Source organism: Puntigrus tetrazona, chromosome 22 (genome assembly GCF_018831695.1).
Source record: "Puntigrus tetrazona isolate hp1 chromosome 22, ASM1883169v1, whole genome shotgun sequence".
Lineage (NCBI taxonomy): Eukaryota > Metazoa > Chordata > Actinopteri > Cypriniformes > Cyprinidae > Puntigrus > Puntigrus tetrazona.
Genome location: NC_056720.1, coordinates 16,171,630 through 16,189,941, shown reverse-complemented (window position 1 = coordinate 16,189,941; position 18,312 = coordinate 16,171,630). Strand labels below are relative to the sequence as shown.

At 38.8% G+C, this 18,312-nt stretch overlaps 1 protein-coding gene across 1 annotated transcript; it reads left to right on the top strand.

The window, feature by feature from the left end:
- The first annotated feature begins 2,643 nt into the window (after positions 1 to 2,643).
- On the top strand, positions 2,644 to 16,276 carry gtf2a1l (general transcription factor IIA, 1-like). The gene is made up of 9 exons (XM_043223485.1): positions 2,644 to 2,975; positions 3,058 to 3,159; positions 3,644 to 3,764; positions 4,012 to 4,058; positions 4,863 to 4,956; positions 5,815 to 6,071; positions 15,069 to 15,254; positions 15,562 to 15,651; positions 16,028 to 16,276. The coding sequence occupies exons 1-9, from the start codon at positions 2,949 to 2,951 to the stop codon at positions 16,133 to 16,135; spliced, it is 1,032 nt and encodes a 343-aa protein (XP_043079420.1). The 5' UTR covers positions 2,644 to 2,948; the 3' UTR covers positions 16,136 to 16,276.
- The last annotated feature ends 2,036 nt before the right edge of the window (positions 16,277 to 18,312 follow it).

Sequence of the window (18,312 nt, the reverse complement as noted above, 5' to 3'; positions counted from 1 at the left end):
GTTCCATCTGAACTTCACTTGGTGCATCATCCACACTGCAGCTGAAGGGAGAAGAAACCATTTGCATTTCACTCTCAAGAGTTTTGAAATCTTGAAATCACCTTGAAAACTCTTCATGCAATGCTTCTAACATGGTTGAGTACTTTTGGAGGTGATCACCTGGTCTTTTGGCTTCCTTAAGTATTGGCAATTGAGTCAGAATGTTGTCTTTTACTTGGCTTGAGAGAAGTTTTCTCATAAAAGCCTTCACTGCATTGTACATCACATGCACAAAAAGGCCTTTGCACTGCAGTTTGATATTTAGTTCGTTCATTAGTGCAGTCACATCCACAGCGAATCCGAGGTCTGCCACCCAGTGTTTATCTGAAAGTTCTGGGACGTCATGGCCTTTCTTAACACAGAAGTCCTGAATCTGGTCTTTCAGGTCCCAGACGCTTTTCAATACCTTGCCAAGGCTGAGCCACCTAACAGTACAGTGATAGCTTATGTCGCCATGTTCAATCTCATTTTGCTCCAACAATACAACAAATTGTCTGTGATTTAAAGCCCTTGCTCTGATGAAGTTAACTGTTTTACTGACAGCATCAACTACATGTTTCATTTTTAACACTGTCTTACACAACACTTCCTGATGTATGATACAATGCAAAAATGTCAATTTCTGAACAGGGTTCATTTCTGTGACTTTATCCTGCATTCTCTTTAAAAGTCCAACATTTTTCCCTGTCAGATTTGGACAACCATCTGTTGTCACACCTGCAAGCTTGTCCCATTTCAAACCTAAAATGTTCAAACATGCATTTACCTCTCTAAATAAATCATTACCAGTAGTTGTGCCTTTTATTGACTGCATGGCTGCCAACTCCTCAGTGATTTGAAAGTCTGAAGTTATTCCACGTAAGAAAATGAGGAGCTGGGCGGTGTCACGTACATCGCAGCTCTCGTCCAAAGCCAGAGAAAAAAAGTCAAAGTCAGCCGCTCTGTTCCTCAGCTGAAGCTCTAAGTTTCCAGCGATGTCCTCTATCCGCCTCGTTACAGTGAGTCAGGAGAGTGAAACGCTCTCAAATGCGCCCCTTTTCTCCGGGCATATCAGCGCAGCAGAGTCCAATAAACATTTATTTACTTTTGGCGATTTTGTAAGAAATGACATAACTTGTCCTGACGGCTGCATCCCTGGCAGCGGGAAGTTTAGTAAAAAAATTCCTGTTGGGTTTGTAGTTTTGCAAGCAATGCATCAGACTCCCTTGCATGCTCTTCATCGGACAGATTTTTGTATTTATCTTCATGCTTGGTCGTGTAATGGCGATTCAAATTATACTCTTTAAACACAGTATACCACAGATTAAGAACACTGCTTTACCTTTAACTTCTGTACAGAAATATGACAGTCCATTTTTTGTTAAAAATACGGCATTCTTTATCAACTTTTCTTTTCTTAGCGTGAGCCGCCATCTTGAGGGTTAACCGTCCTTGTATCATTTGTAGTTCTTAATCGCTCACCCACTTACGTGCATACGCTCGCTTAATTAGTGACGTAACGCTTTTCAAAATAAAAGTAAAAAAAAAATTGTTTAATTTATGGTAATTATATTTGACCTCGCGCGGGCCGGAAACCAACGTACAAAGGGCCGGATGTGGCCCAGGTCTGCCTCAGACCATTCAGGTCTGTTTTGCTCTGACTGTTAAAGAAAACTTTTGTCAGATTAAAGATGAACGGACACCAAAGGTACCAAACAATTTACATATATATATATATATATATATATATATATATATATATATATATATATATATATATATATATATATATATATATATATATATATTTAGCATAAGTAAAAATATATATATCTATATATGTATGTTTTAGCATAAGTAAAAAAAAAAGAAAAAAAAGAGAAATGTATGTTTTATGCTTGTAAATGTTATCTATTCATACCTATAATTATAAGACCAGGCTGTGCATACAGAGGTCCTAAAAAGTATGAGAAGTGAAAAAGCCAAGAAATGATTTGATTCGTTTAATAATTATGAGGTGGTTTAATCCCCTACATTAATTATGGTTTCATAAATGTATTTTTATTTTTATTCCTTCATTTGTTATTTTATTTGATTGTGATTAATTTCTTGTGATGTGGTTTATTTCTGTTATTGTATCAATAATATTAATGTCTAAGTCTAAGAGGAGTTACGACTGTTTATGTTAGTTTACTTTGTTCTGTTAAAATGGTGTTTAAATGATAAATAAAAATAAATAAATAAATGAAACTTCACCTTTCCCATTGGTCAATGGAAACTTTCGTTAACTTTCACGTAATTTGTCATACTTTGCAATATCGCGAGATTTATAAATTCTAAACTGAATGTAAATAGCAAAAACGTCAGAATTTATAAAACAAACAGTGACCTGATATTTATCTGTTTTATATGGATATACATTTCATAATAATTGTAATATTGTATTGTAATGCATGGAAAACGGGTCGAATACTGACTAAAATGCATGGCTTCACAATCACTTGACCACAAAGGGCACTTTGTGAATATAATTTGCCAATTTTTTTAAATAAAGATTGCTTGATTTTTGCTTTTTTGTTCGTCTTCACGTCACGTGTAGATGACGTCAGTGGTCTTCTTTTCACAACCTCTTAGGGCACTTAAATTAATTACTGCAGTTTTTTAACAAACGCGTCATACAAGTAAATTACAAATGATGTAATCAAAGCAAGAAAAAAAAATATTTCTTATATTTATTTATTTTTTTTAATGGAAGTTGTCTTCGTAATTCTCCTTAAAGGGACGCGTCCAGGTTTCATTTATTTTATGTTCTGCATCATAGTTTGGTCTTTTCGTTGGATGATCTCGCAGTGTAGCAGCAGTGTGTCGTTTACTGTGGTTTGTAATGAACTGAACGTGTTAATTAGCGGCCAGCTGTGTGACTTGAAGCTATGATGCTGTCAAACGCCAACAGTCTGGTGAGTCGCGCGCTATCAAACGCCTTTAGTTCGAGTGGAAGTGATGAGAGGTGTGTGAAGATGTGTGTGATTGATCGTTCAGCCGAAGCTGTACCTGTCTGTCATCGAGGACGTGATTGAGAGCATCAGAGAGCTGTTTTCTGATGAAGGAGTGGAGGAACGAGTGCTGGACAACCTCCGACAGGTGAAGGTCAACTCTCATAAAAACAATCCTTCAGAAAGTCCTTGTTGTTTTTACTAGTCAGAATGGGAATTGTTCTGGTTTTAATATTGGTGTCACCTTCTGTTGGTGGCCACTAAAACCACTAAATCTGGAATATGTCCCAAAACACACAATGGAAAACCACTTTTAATGTTAAAAGTTGATCATTTGGAATGGTGTTTGTAGCCCAAAACATTAGATGAGAGGACAGGAGGACAATTGTATTAAAAGTATAGTAACTGTGTTTTTTTTCTGTTTGTTTTTGTCATATTGAATACAATTTGTATAACCATAGTTTTAATAGAAATATCACGGGCAAACTATGGTAAAGTACGGTGTAGCGGTACCATAGTTAATTTGTGGTTACCATCATTTAACTATAGTAACCATGTTTGTTTTGTTTTTATTTTGTAAATGCCTGGTTAATTTTTAAAAGGGTAGTTTCTTTTATGTGTGTGTGTTTCAGCTCTGGGAGTCAAAGGTCATTCAGTCTAAGGCTGTGGAGGGTTTCATTAAAGACAACAATCCATCCAGTTTTGTTCTGCAGCTTCCAACAAACTACTCTCAGAGTCTCCATAAACCCACCGGTCTGTTCTGCATCTCAGTCACCGTGTGTTTTTAGTCATCTCGTATACACACCGTTACAGCGGCTAGCATCAAGTTCAATGATCTAAACATGTTTGTAGCAGTTCCAGCTGTGTGATCTTTGACCAGTGGTTCTAGTTGAGTGAACTTATGCAGGGTTATAGTTACCTTCATTACCTGTGACCAGTGTCTCTCACAACATTTTTGTTTCTGTTAATGTATATTTCATGTTTCCCTGTCTGCTCTCAGTTGTCATTCCAGCTGCCCAGAATGTGCCGAGTTTCTCCTCCAAAGCAGTAAGTCAACAATCACAGAGCGTCTGTACCGTATATATTTCACATCCACTTTCACAGCCGTCTAAGCTCACTGTTTTTGTTCAGCATTATTACCTCTTGAACTATTTTTGCCTTTCCGCTGTCAAGTCTTACTTGATCAAAATCAGTCCAATGTCAGAATCAGTGCAGTTGTATTTCAGATGAACCCTTCCTGGACTGAAGCAGCTCAGCTCATTTTCTAGAAGAATCTGATCATCAGGATCTTTTGAGGAGCTTTACTTTCACCGTTTCTCAGCAATGATCTTCACAAACCTCCAAAACATCTCACATCTTCTGAGGAGCCTTTATTTCTTCAGCTCTGCATCAGCATTGAATCATATGTTAGGATTATTTCAATCTCATTGTAGTTAATCATATTATTAGAGCGGCCGTTGATATTAAGACGATTTTATGTCAGAATCTGCTCTACTGTTTTCATCTTGGAAATATCAGCATCTGCAGCAAACTCATAGTTTTGCGCCGTTTGAGTCGCTGAATAAAACGTAGATTTTTCATATATACATTCTTACTACATCAGAATATGTGCGTTTGATAGATCAAATATTATATGTAAAATATTACATGTATATTTATTCTTTTAGCAGATGCTTTTATCCAAAGTTGCAACTCTGCAGGACCCCTGCTTTACAGGGTTAATATCAATCACACACTCCTTTTAAGATGTTACTGAGCTCCCGTAGAGGTGGATGTGCTCAGGTGACAGTTTATGATGAATTTTTTGTGTGAAATGAAAGTGTACAGACTCTGCCTGTGTTTGTGTTTCAGAGCAGCTGTGCTTCTGTGGCGACGTTCTCTCTGCCTGCTGGAATCACGTATCCGGTGCAGATCCCCGCCGGCGTCACGCTGCAGACGGCCTCGGGTCAGACACACACACACACACACACACACACACACACACACACACACACACACACACACACACACACACACACACACACACACACACACACACACACACACTCACACACTCACACACACACACACACACACTCACACACTCACACTCACACACACACACACACACACTCACACTCACACACACACACACACACACACACACACACACACACACACACACACACACACACACACACACACACACACACACACACACACACACACACACACACACACACACATACACACACACACACACACACACACACACACACTCACACACACACTCTCACACACACACACTCACACACACACACACACACACACACACACACACACACACACACACACACACACACACACACACACACTCTCTCTCTCTCCGCCTCTGAGGCTGATGAAGGTGTGTTGTGATGTTCAGTGATGAGGTCTGTGTGATCATCCAAAGGGCTTTAAACATGAACGGATTGAGATAGCTGTACTTGTTTCTACATCGATGTTGAGAGCACATTAGATCCCTGTACGATTATATGTGTTCATAAATATATTCTATAATATTTCGAATTAGGGAATCATTATAGGACATATATCTTGGTAAAATCAGTCTTTTAGTCATTTGTCAAGTGGCAGATTTGTCACATATTTCTAAAGAAAAAAACACTGGTAAAGTATAGACACTTGTAAAACAGAGTAAAATACTTTTTTACCATCCGTCTTTAAAACTAGCAATTTTAAAAATTCTGCTAAAACAAAGGGATGTGGGCAAAGAAAGGCAGGTCTTTGTCTTGCCAGTAGATCAGAGCTGTGGCTCTCTCCTCAGGACATCTGTACAAGGTGAACGTTCCTGTGATGGTGACACGAGGAGCGCAGCATGTGCTGAAGCCGCTGTCTCAGCCCGGGGCCATGGCCCTCAGCAGCGCTCTGACCCAGCGCTCTGACCCTGCTCCAGCAGTGCGTGAGAGCCTCCCGAGCCCTGACGAGTTCACGCTGGACGGCATCGAGTTCAGCCCGCAGCTCAGCGCTCAGCAGACTCAAAGCAGCGACGACGGCCCTCCGGAGCCGCAGGCCGACGTCAAGGTGAGACCCCTGAGAACATGAGCAGAGCACCGTACGCCTCAGCCGTAAATGGCTCATTCGTGCTTTTAGAATTCGATATTAGAACTCTATATTTCTATTTCTATGCAGTTGTTTATATTTTAATGTAATTATTTTATATGTTATTAGTGTTATTTTATTTTATTACCTTTATATTCACACTGCCATTTAAAAAGATTTTGTTTTAGTTTTTTTTTATGTAGTCTCTTCAAGACTGTAATTTACTTAATTTAAAAATATTAAGAGTGCTTGGGTTTAAATAGGCCTGCCAAGGGATGTTTCTTTGATTTATTTATATTGAAGTAAAATATGAAATTATTATATAAAATTATATAAAAGCACCAGTAGGTGGTGGCAAATACCTCTCTTAATAAGTGAGTCATTCATTGATTCGTTCAGATTGATTCTTTTAGAAACTAAGCAAGGGACTGCCTTTATGAACAGCTCATTGAATCTTTCACTATTTGAGACGTAGAACAGTTCTCCTAGGGCTTTATTGTGGCTGGCTGAATTACTGATACAATTGTATTCAAACCAGTATTCATTTTTAGGTAAAAACATTTAGGACAAAGCACATTTTGTCTTTCTACCAGCCATTGATTATTCTGACAGAAAACAGTGTGTTATATTATCACATGCAGCTTTCATACAACCCTCTTATTTCAGCGTTGCTGATGAGGTTGTTATTTTAGCAAATAGTTTGCTCTGTAAATTCTGTTCAGCAGCATTCATTGAGAGTAGCCTAAACTTTATCATCTACATGGATTTTAGGTGTTCATGCTCCATCCTTTGAGTCTTTGATATTCTTCTCTCTGGTGTATTAAAATCTAATTTTAGCAGCCCTGAACAGTCATGGAACAGAGATGTATCTTAATATTTAGAAGTAAATCTCTATATTATACGTAGGCTAACCTCCTTTTTTATCCGACTGTGTGTACAGCACTGTTCCAGAACAGTTGTGTGTTCAGCACATTTACAGAGGACTGAACCTGACAGAGCAGTCTATGACTGTGAACAGAGACTATAAAGGGCAGACTGCTGCTTCTGACTAATAGAAGTCACTCGTTTTCTCATTAAAAGTACCTGTTACTATTCAAATGCCCATTTCGAGCAGTGCTGTTGTTGTTTGCTGTTTCTCGATTACAAATGCAGATATGGTGTTATGGTTATGAGGAGCAATGCAATGCATAAAAAGACAGCACTAAGTCATGACAATCAGTAATTCTGTCTCCGCTGGATGCAAGAAATGCCTCAATTGTAATGTTTTATTGTTTTGGTGTCATATGAATAAATTATATTTTAGGTTACATAAGTTAAGTTAATAGATATAAAAAACTTTTAAAATGCATTTTTTTACAAAATAAGTTTTCCCTGTATATTTGATCAATCAATCAATCATTTTTATTTATATAGCGCTTTTAACAACACAGGTTGCATCAAAGCACTGTACAGTATAATGTAGAAGAGTACAATGACAGGGTAGTAATGCAGCCTAAAAATCCTTTAACGGATTTGAATAATAAAATGTGTGTTGGTGTGTTATGTGTAGGCTAAGTTAAAAAGATGTGTCTTTAATCTAGATTTAAACTGACAGAGTGTGTCTGCCTCCTGAACAGAGTTAGGGAGATTGTTCCAGAGTTTAGGTGCTAGATAGGAAAAGGATCTGCCGCCCGCAGTTGATTTTGATATTCTAGGTATTATCAAATGGCCAGAATTTTGAGAACGTAGCGGACGTGCAGGACTATAATGTGATAAGAACTCGCTCAAGTATTGAGGAGCTAAACCATTCAGGGCTTTATAGGTAATTAATAAGATTTTAAAATCTATCTGATGTTTGATAGGGAGCCAGTGCAGTGTTGACAGAACCGGGCTAATATGATCATACTTCCTAGTTCTAGTAAGGACTCTGGCTGCTGCGTTTTGGACTAGATGAAGTTTGTTTATTAAGCGTGCAGAACAACCACCCAATAAAGCATTGCAATAATCTAACCTTGAGGTCATAAACGCATGAATTAATATTTCTGCATTAGAGGTTGAAAGCATAGGTCGTAATTTAGATATATTTTTAAGATGGATAAACACAGTTTTACAGATGCTAGAAACATGGTTTTCAAAGGAAAGATTGCGGTCAAACAGCACACCTAGGTTCCTAACTGATGATGAAGAATTAACAGAGCAGCCATCAAGTGATAGACTGTGTTCTAGATTATTATATGTGGGGTTTTTAGGTCCAATTATTAGCACCTCTGTTTTTTCAGAATTTAGCATTAGGAAGTTACTCATCATCCAGCTTTTTATATCAACTATGCATTCTGTTAGTTTCTCAGTTTGGTGTGTATCAGAAATATAGAGCTGAGTATCATCAGCATAGCAGTGAAAGCTAACACCATGATAATATCTCCCAGAGGTAACATGTACAGGTTGAAAAGTAACGGTCCTAGCACTGAGCCTTGAGGAACTCCATATTTCACTTTTGAGCGATATGATACCTCCTCATTTAATGCTACAAACTGATATTCAATTCAATTCAATTCAAGTTTATTTGTATAGCGCTTTTTACAATGGCTATTGTTCCAAAGCAGCTGCACAAAAGCAAATCATTACACAACAGGATGAATTACAATACAAGAAAATTAGAGATAGAATTAGTCATTAAGAGAATTAATTAATGAATTAATCCAGGCGGAAGGTTAAGTTTTCCTCGACGTCATCGCAGGAAGGTCATCTCCTCACAAGGTCCACTGGAGAGGCTCGGTACCTAGATGCCTCGGGATGTGCATCCCGAGGTGGAGATAAAAGGATAATTAGCGTAGCGGCCATTCATACTATTGGGAATCACGATGTACTGTAGCATAGGTTTATGTGAATCTTTATGAGTATGCTTGGCTAAAAAGATATGTCTTTAGCCTAGACTTAAACTGAGAGAGTGTGTCTGATCCCCGAACATTAGCAGGAAGGTTATTCCAGAGTTTGGGTGCCAAATGTGAAAACGCTCGACCACCTTTAGTAGACTTTGCTATTCGAGGAACTACCAGGAGCCCTGAGTTTTGAGATCTTAAAGAGCGTGACGGGTTGTAGCTTGACAGAAGGCTGGTCAGATAAATGGGGGCTAAACCATTTAGAGCCTTGTAGGTCAGTAACAGTACTTTAAAATCAATTCGGAAATGAACAGGCAGCCAGTGCAGGGAGGATAAAACTGGGGTTATATGATCATATTTCCTTGTCCTGGTAAGAACTCGAGCGGCTGCGTTCTGCACTAACTGAAGCTTGTTTATTGAAGATGCTGGACAACCAGCGAGCAGGGCATTACAGTAATCCAGTCTAGATGTCATGAATGCATGAACTAGCTTTTCTGCATCTGAGAGAGAGAGAGAGCATGTGTCTGAGTTTAGCAATATTTCTAAGATGAAAGTAGGCAGATTTTGTAACATGAGTGATATGGTGTTCGAAGGACAGGTTGCTGTCCAATATCCAACATTTATATCACATCCATCTAATTGTAGTTTGAGAAATTTGCTGTAAACATGAATTTGGGCCGATAAGAAGCACCTCTGTTTTATTAGAGTTTAATAGAAGAAAATTTCTAGTCATCCAGTCTTTTATGTCTTTAACACACTCTGTTAATTTAGACATTTTTGATAACTCATCAGGCTTAGATGAAATGTATAGCTGTGTGTCATCTGCATAACCGTGGAAATTAACCCTGTGCTTTCTAATAATGTTCCCCAGGGGCAGCATGTATATAGAGAACAGTAAGGGGCCTAAAACTGATCCTTGAGGCACACCACACTTTACAGGCATTGTACTAGAGCGGTCTCCGTTTATATCTACAAATTGATAACGGTCTGATAGGTATGATTTAAACCACTTTAACGCCTGTCCCTGTACACCAGCGGTGTTTAAACGCTCCAGGAGAATATTATGATCTATGGTGTCAAATGCAGCAGTGAGATCCAATAAAACGAGTAGCGAGACGCAGCCTCGGTCGGAGGATAAGAGCAGGTCATTAGTGATTTTAACTAATGCGGTTTCTGTGCTATGGTGCGGTCTAAAACCTGACTGAAACTACTCATAGACATCATTCATCTTTAAGAAGGAGCATAACTTCGCAGACACAACTTTTTCTAATATTTTTGATATAAATGGGAGGTTTGATATCGGCCTGTAGTTAGATAGTTCATTGGGATCAAGTTGTGGTTTTTTGATCAGAGGCTTAATAATTGCTAATTTGAATGGGTTGGGAACGTGACCTAATGATAGGGAGGAGTTAATAATATTTAGAAGAGGTTCACCAGCTGCTGGTAATATATCTTTCAGAAATTTAGTTGGAATAGGATCTAATACACATGTGGCAGATTTAGACTTATTGATTAGTTTATTTAACTCTTCCTGTCCTATGGTTGCAAAACACTGTAACTGAATTTGCTGGGTACTGAGTGAGGCTGGACTAAAGGACAAAGTTAAGGGTTGATTTTCCGTTATTTTAAGTCTGATATTATCTATTTTATTAGTGAAGAATTGTATGAAGTCATTGCTACTTAACTGAGAGGGTGTGCAGCGTTCTATTGCTGACCGATCCTTTGTTAATCTAGCCACTGTGCTAAATAAGAATCTAGGATTGTTTTGGTTGCTTTCAATGAGTTTACGGAGGTGCTCGGCTCTGGCTGCTTTTAGTGACTGTCTATAAATGCACATAATGTCCTTGTAGGCAATTCTAAAAACCTCTAGTTTAGTCTTTCTCCACTTACGTTCTAGTGAACGAGTAGCTGTTTTTAGAACGTGTTTTGTACCATTGTACACTTTTATTCTCTCTAATCTTTTTTAACTTGATGGGAGCGACAGTATCTAATGTGCAAGTGAAGATACTGCACATACTGCTGGTCATTTGCTCAAGATCATCTGCTTTCTCAGGTTTGCGGAGCAGGTCAGATAGATCTGGTAGGTTATTTGTGAATTTATCTACAGTGGTTGGGATAATGGTTCTACCCAGTTGGTAACGAGGTGCGGCTCGGTTAATCTCACTTACAGAGAGTTTATAAGATATAAGGAAATGATCAGTGATATCATCACTTAGAGGTAAGATATCTAGGTCTAAAACATCGATGCCATGAGAAATAATTAAATCTAATGTATGCTTACAGCAGTGAGTTGGGCCGGTTACATTTTGCTTTAGCCCAAAAGATGTTAATAAATTTGTGAAAGTAGCTCCTACTGTATTATTTGGGTCGTCTACATGAATGTTGAAATCACCGATAATAAGTGTTAAAAGGTTCTATCTTTTTTAATTATTAAGTCTGAAATAAAATCAGCAAATTCCTTAAGAAAATCTACATAAGGTCCTGGTGGTCTATACACAGAGATAAGAGAAAGAGATTTCTTTGTTGCATCCATAAGCGTAACATTAAGATCAAGCAGTTCAAAAGAATTATAGCTAATTCCAGTTCTCTGAGTTTTACAGGAACATTTAGCTCCTGACCGGCGGGGCTCGTGCTTATATAAATACCCTGATGGAGTCGACTCATTTAAACTGATATAATCGTTAGGTTTCAGCCATGTTTCAGTCAGGCAGAGCGCGTCAAAACTTTTGTCTGTAATATATATGTAATAAATAATTCATTTACAATAAGAGATTTCGGCGCCAGCGATCGGATGTTTAGGAGACCAAACTTTAAATATTGCTGCTGTTGACCGGTTTTAACTTTTGTTTTGATCGTGATCAGGTTATTTCTAAGGCCTGTGCAGGATTTACTGATATATCTGATTTTTCGCGGGACAGACACAGTTTCTATGTGGGTAATCATACTCTCGGGTCTAACATTTACATCACATGGCATACTGTCAATGCTGCTGTCGTGTGATTCGTCACTTACTAGTCAAATGGAGTGTAGCACGGTGGAGATGTTGTCCGAGAGACGCTTCGCTCCGGCACGGCTGGGATGCAGACCATCCGCATGGAAGAACCTAGGACGCTTCCAGAAAGAATCCCAATTATCAACAAAGAGCAGCTTCTGTTCTTTACAATATGAAGACAACCATTCATTGAAACCAAATAGTCTACTGAACCTTTCCATTCCATGACGGAGCGTGGGAAACGGTCCGGACATGATGATCTGCGTCTCGGGCGCGGTGCTGCGGATTCCCTCCACCAGGCTCCTCACATCCCTCTTCAGAACCTCAGACTGCCGGTGCGCTCGGTCACGATCTCCGGCACCTGTGCAGAGACATCCTTAAACACGAGCGCCTGGAAAACAATGTGTTTGAACCTTATACTTAACCGCGGTGGCGCGGACGTGTCGGATGATGGAGTCACCGATGATGACAGCCTCAGGATCCTTCTCGCAGAGGGTGGCGAAGCGGTTCTGCGTCGAGATCTCGAAGGCTGGCGGAGGGGAGGCTCTGGCTCGGGCTCGGGCTCATGGCCATCGCGGCTGCAACCAGGAGGGATCCCGGTGCCCGGGCATCAGGGTGAACGACACCCGAGCGGTCCGAGACCTGGTTGCAGTGAGCCTGGACAGAGAAGCACACGGAGTTGAGGTGATGGGGGTAGTGTTAGTGTCACGCCGTGGACTAACCTCGGAAGCACGGGCCTCAGAATGGGAAGTTTCAAGCAAAGCTATCCGCTTCCTGAGCTGGGCCTGCTTCACCTGGAGAACGCCGATCTGCTTCTCCACAGTCTCCAGCTCCGACACCAGCGAGTGCAGTTCGAGCATGTCCTCCCAGAGCTTTCGTTTCGCACAGAGTGCCTTGTCAACTCTCTCTCTCATTTCTCTCGACCTCCTCCGACCCTTCCATTTCCCACGATCAGATAGATATGATTTAAACCATGCTAAAGCGCTTCCTCTAATGCCAACATAGTTTTCTAGTCTATCCAAGAGAATGTTGTGATCGATAGTATCGAATGCTGCGATAAGATCTAATAGCACTAATAACGAGATAAAACCACGATCAGATGATAGAAGCAGGTCATTAGTAACTCTAATGAGAGCAGTCTCAGTACTATGGTACGATTTAACAAGTTTGTACAAATCTTCTTCTCCTATAATAGAGAAAGAGTGTAATTTTTCCTCAGGGGATCTAAAGCTCACTATCTGATGTGAAACTGTAGTTGACGGCTGCATAGTTACAATTTTATCTCTGATGGTATCAATCTTAGAAGTAAAGAAATTCATGAACTCATTGCAGCTGTACTCTTGGGGAATGTTAGCACCTGTTGACGTTTTATTTTTCGTTAATTTAGTTACTGTACTGAATAAATACCGGGGGTTGTGTTTGTTTTCTTCTAAAAGGGATAAAAAATAATCAGATCTTGCAATTTTTAATGCTTTTCTGTATGACAGGATACTCTCCCGCCAGGCAATACGAAATACTTCTAATTTAGTTTTTCTCCACCTGCGCTCCATTTTCCGGGCTGCTCTCTTTAGGGTGCGTGTGTTGTCATTATACCATGGAGTCAGATTGTTTTCTTTCATATTTTTTGTAAGTGCAAAGGAGCAACTGTATCTAAAGTGCTAGAAAAAAGAGAGTGCATAGTTTCTGTTATATCATCAATTTTTGTGTCGTATTGGATGAGCTAAGGAATTGAGATAAGTCAGGAAGATTACTTAGAAAGCTTTCTTTAGTGGTGGAAGTGATGGTTCTACCATACTTGTAATAAGGTGCAGAGTTTACAGGTTTAACTATACAGAGTTCACACAAGACTAGATAACATAACTGAAGATAACATAAATATAACATCACTTTGCTGCAGAACTTCAACCATTTTAACATCCATTCCATGTGACAGTATTAGGTCTAGAGTATGATTTCTACAAGGCGTAGGTCCAGAGACGTGTTGTCTAAGCCCAACGGAGTTCAGAATGTCTAAGAAAGCTGATCCTAATGAGTCTTTTTCATTATCAACATGGATATTAAAATCGCCAAGAATTAAGACTTTATCTGCGGCCAGTACTAACTCAGTTAGAAAATCAGCAAATTCTTTAATGAAATCTGTGCTGTGCCCTGGTGGCCTGTATACAGTAGCCAGTACAAACATGACAGAAGATTTATCACTAGCACATGATTCTGTAGATAATGTTATATGCAGCACCAAAACTTCAAATGAGTTATACTTAAAGCCTGCCCTCTGAGAAGTACTAAGAATGTTGTTATAAATTGTAGCAACACCTCCCCCTTTACCTTTTAAACGTGGCTCATTTTTATAGCAATAATTTTGTGGGGTAGATTCATTTAGCGTAATATAATCATCTGGTTTTAGCCAGGTTTCTGTCAAACAAAGCAAATCTAGGTTCTGATCTTTGATCAAATCATATATATAAAGTGCTTTTGTTGAAAGTGATCTAATATTCAGCGAGCCAAGTTTTATCGTTTGCTTGAATTATAGGTAGTTTTAATTTTGTTGGACATTAATTAAATTATTGCATTTGATTTGGTTTGGACGTTCTCTGCATATTCTAATTCGGGGAACAGACACAGTCTCTATCAAATAAATTTGATCAAATAAATGCAGACTTTGAGCATAAACAAAAGAACATAAAATCTTACTCATCCTAAACTTTTGAATGGCAGTGTATTTCTATACTGGAAGCTCTTGTCACCAAGACAGATTCCCAGATATAGTGTGTATAAAACACTTGGAAATAACGCTCTGTCCAACATGACCTCAAGAAGAGCAAATACATTTTGCTTTTAGCTCTTCATCTGTTCTGGAATAAAAAAAACAGCAATATTTCAAGAGAATTATTTGCCCGTTGTTTGAAGGTGTTTGTAAAACCCATTGAAAAATATGGATGTAAATCAGATTGTAACTGAAAGTGTGTGAGTGAAAGCTGAGAAGAGAAATCTGTGGGTTACTCTGACGAGACACAAGCGTGAGTAAATGATTTTTCATTTCAGTTCACCTGAAGACCTGTCCTCATGTCTGCTCCTAGCTCTAATGAATCCGTGGAAGATTGTGTTTAGAACCTCATGATGTTTCCTCAGCTGGAGACCGACCTGAACTTCAACCAGCTGCTGGACATCACACAGCTGGACGGAGTCGCTGACAGCAGCTCAGGCACGGAGGAAGATGATGATGACAACGACGATGATGACCTGGGGCTTGTTGGAGAGAATGAGTTTCTGGGAATGATCAATGCCACTGAGGAAGAGGAGCTGGAAGAGGAAGAGGTAGCCTTACGCTGAAGCTTGCTCTTAGTCATTGTTTGTTTTTGTTTCGTATATTCAACCTTGGTATGCTGTTCAACATGGACGACAAACAACATTGATTAATAATCACTAATCAAAAATAATCATCACACGTAGCCTTTGTTTGACTCTTCCAGCATATTGTACATGAAAATACAACCATGGTATCATCTTTGGTGCTTTCTGACACTTTGTCAAAAAAACACTTTATGAGATCCTTTTGAGTTATTCCAGAAATGGGGCTGGATCATGAACCTCTGAAGCAGTTTAATGAATGCGTCTGTTTCAGGATCCACTGAACTCTGGAGATGATGTGAGCGAACAGGACATCCCAGAGATCTTTGACACGGAGAATGTCATCGTGTGCCAGTACGACAAGGTAAAGAGAAGAGGCTTCTGAAAGATGTTCGATTTAACCACCCCAATCAAACTAAGTGTCTTGAGTGATTCGTTTAAAGGAATAGGTCACCCAAAAGGGTTATCGCATGTCCACTGAAGCAGATCGATGGGGTTTTGTAAGAAAAAATATTTCTACTTTTAAAATGATAAACCTAAATATCTGACATCCACCAACGGCTGCATACGAGAGCGTATGATCTGAGCTGTGTCGGATGTCCAGCATTTTTATTATTTGAAACTATCATGTGAAAAATATGCATGGCCATTAATTTGTTGTTACTGACTTGGTGTTAAATAACATTATGTTGTTTTGATACTTTAAAATGTACTTTTTTGTTTTGTTTTTTTAAATACAGATTCACCGTAGCAAAAACCGATGGAAGTTTTACTTGAAAGATGGAGTCATGTGCTATGGAGGAAAAGATTATGTTTTCTCAAAGGCTGTGGGGGAAGCGGAGTGGTAATGGGGAAATATTACAAAAATATGACACAATTACTGCTCTTCATATAGTTTTGTTTGCATTTGTTTTTCTTTACATGAGTTTGTGACTGTATTCTGATACAGAATATAATGTTGTTTCTTGAATTAAAAGTATTTTGATGGAATAGAGAGATAGTTTTTCGTTATATAAGATTTCTTGTGACTTTTTTAGTTTATTCTAAAATGAACATTAAAATGCTGATTTCAGCTTTTCAGAGTCTGTCATTTGGCGCTTTTCTTAAAATGGGTAACAAACTTGAAAAGATACCAAACAAACTGCTAAAACTTTTTTTCCCTGCAGCTCAATATCAGAGCTCCTCACGGGCTCCTTGGGTTAGGGTTAGGGTCTTCTGTGCATGCTCAAGGAGCCCCATCGCACTTCTACAAAACATCCTCTTTTTGTAAGTACTGTAAATTAATGTGCCATAGTAAAGTTTATCTGCCTGCAAGAGACCTGTAAACAGTTTCCTTGATGATCAGCTGAACTTCATATTCATATTCATATTGCAAAAACGAGATCTGGAAGATCAGGGCCTTCCTAAAAGAGCATTCAACATTCAACAGCTTCTCATCCAGGTCCTTGTCCTTTCATTTAAAAGAAAATAGCCCATAGGATGGCAAACCAGCATCAATATGCTAAAAGAAAGTTATCAGAATGCAACTAGTTGCCTAAATTTAAAATAAAACGAGGAGGTTATAGCTAGATAAAGCAGGTTTCTCAAATGCTGCTGATTACCTGGAAAGCTCTTTTTAAAGCATTATGCTGTACTTTTGTAGGAAGCGTTTTCCTTTGTTGAAGAAGAGACTCATTTATAAAACGTGGATACGCACAGATTTGATCGTAGAGTGTGTACGCTTCAATTCGTGCCAACACTCATATTTTTAAAAACCGTCTTTGATAATAAAAAGCGTGTACGTCTGCTCAGACCCTGATGTGACGCTGAGCACTTTTCCACGTCAAAGTATTTCAGGTTTTTGAAAATTTCTTCTTGCAGCTCGCTGCTGTAAATTATGATGATTGGGGATATTAAACCATTTTTTCTGAGCTCAAGTTATCTGATATGTGTACGTGGGATTTATAGAATGAACACGCAAGATCAAATTTAGGATGTTTTTTTTTAAAAGAGACTCCTGGAAACTGTTGGTATATTTTTAAGCTGAAGTCACTCTTTATTGGGAACTCACTGTGAGTCACTGCAGTCATCAATAGTCTAACCAAGGTAGGAGAGTGTATACATACCTTTCAAGTGGATCAGCCCAGTAACAGAATATTGCCAGCCTTGAACTATTTAGCATAAAAGTGTCATTCACACTCAACTTGGGAACCTGCCCGATGGTCAGGAAGTGCATGAAAGACGAATGGTTAATGTCTCAGACATCTAGGCTGCCTGCTTGGTCTTCTTAGAATGTAGTCATCTGTAGCTCAACAAGTAAAAGTCAACAAGTTTTTACTGTTATGTTGGAACCTATATTTAACCTTTTATACATTCGTAATTAATTTCAACTCAAAAGGTCCCTAAAGTATATAATAATCATGTGACGAGGTGCTAACTAGACATGACACCATGGAAGTATTGTGTTTCAGACCTCACCCAGAGCGATTCACCATGGGCTGTCATTTCATTTTCTACACTAATAATGTTTATTAGTCTTGACCCAGATTCAACTCAACAAAAATGTTTGAGCATTTTCCAAAACAGCTTAAATTATAAGAAGAGATAAGTGAACAGTTATGTTGTTTGTAGATCATTTGGGATGATAAGATCCTGAGCAAATGTTCACCGAGAACCACCAGACTAAATGTGTCTGAACTTAACAAACAGACCACAGCTGTTACAACAGGAGCAACTTCTATTACATTAGGAGTAGTAAAGTCTAAGTGCATAAAACATTTAAGCTTAGTATGTTTGGGGTTCATTTCGACTCCATTGAACCCAAGGTACTATGTATTTCCATCACTGCTATACTGCAATAAACATCTTCATCAAGATCTTTAAAGTTCTCATCACTTTTTCTTACATTGCCTGTAGTTTAAAAACTTCTCCATAAGACTTTGATGAGTGACAAATTAATTTCGTCACCGGTTACCCTCCTACGTTAGTTTCAGTGGCAACCCCGTTAACATACCCATAAAGAAGTTACAACAATCAGAAATGTCAG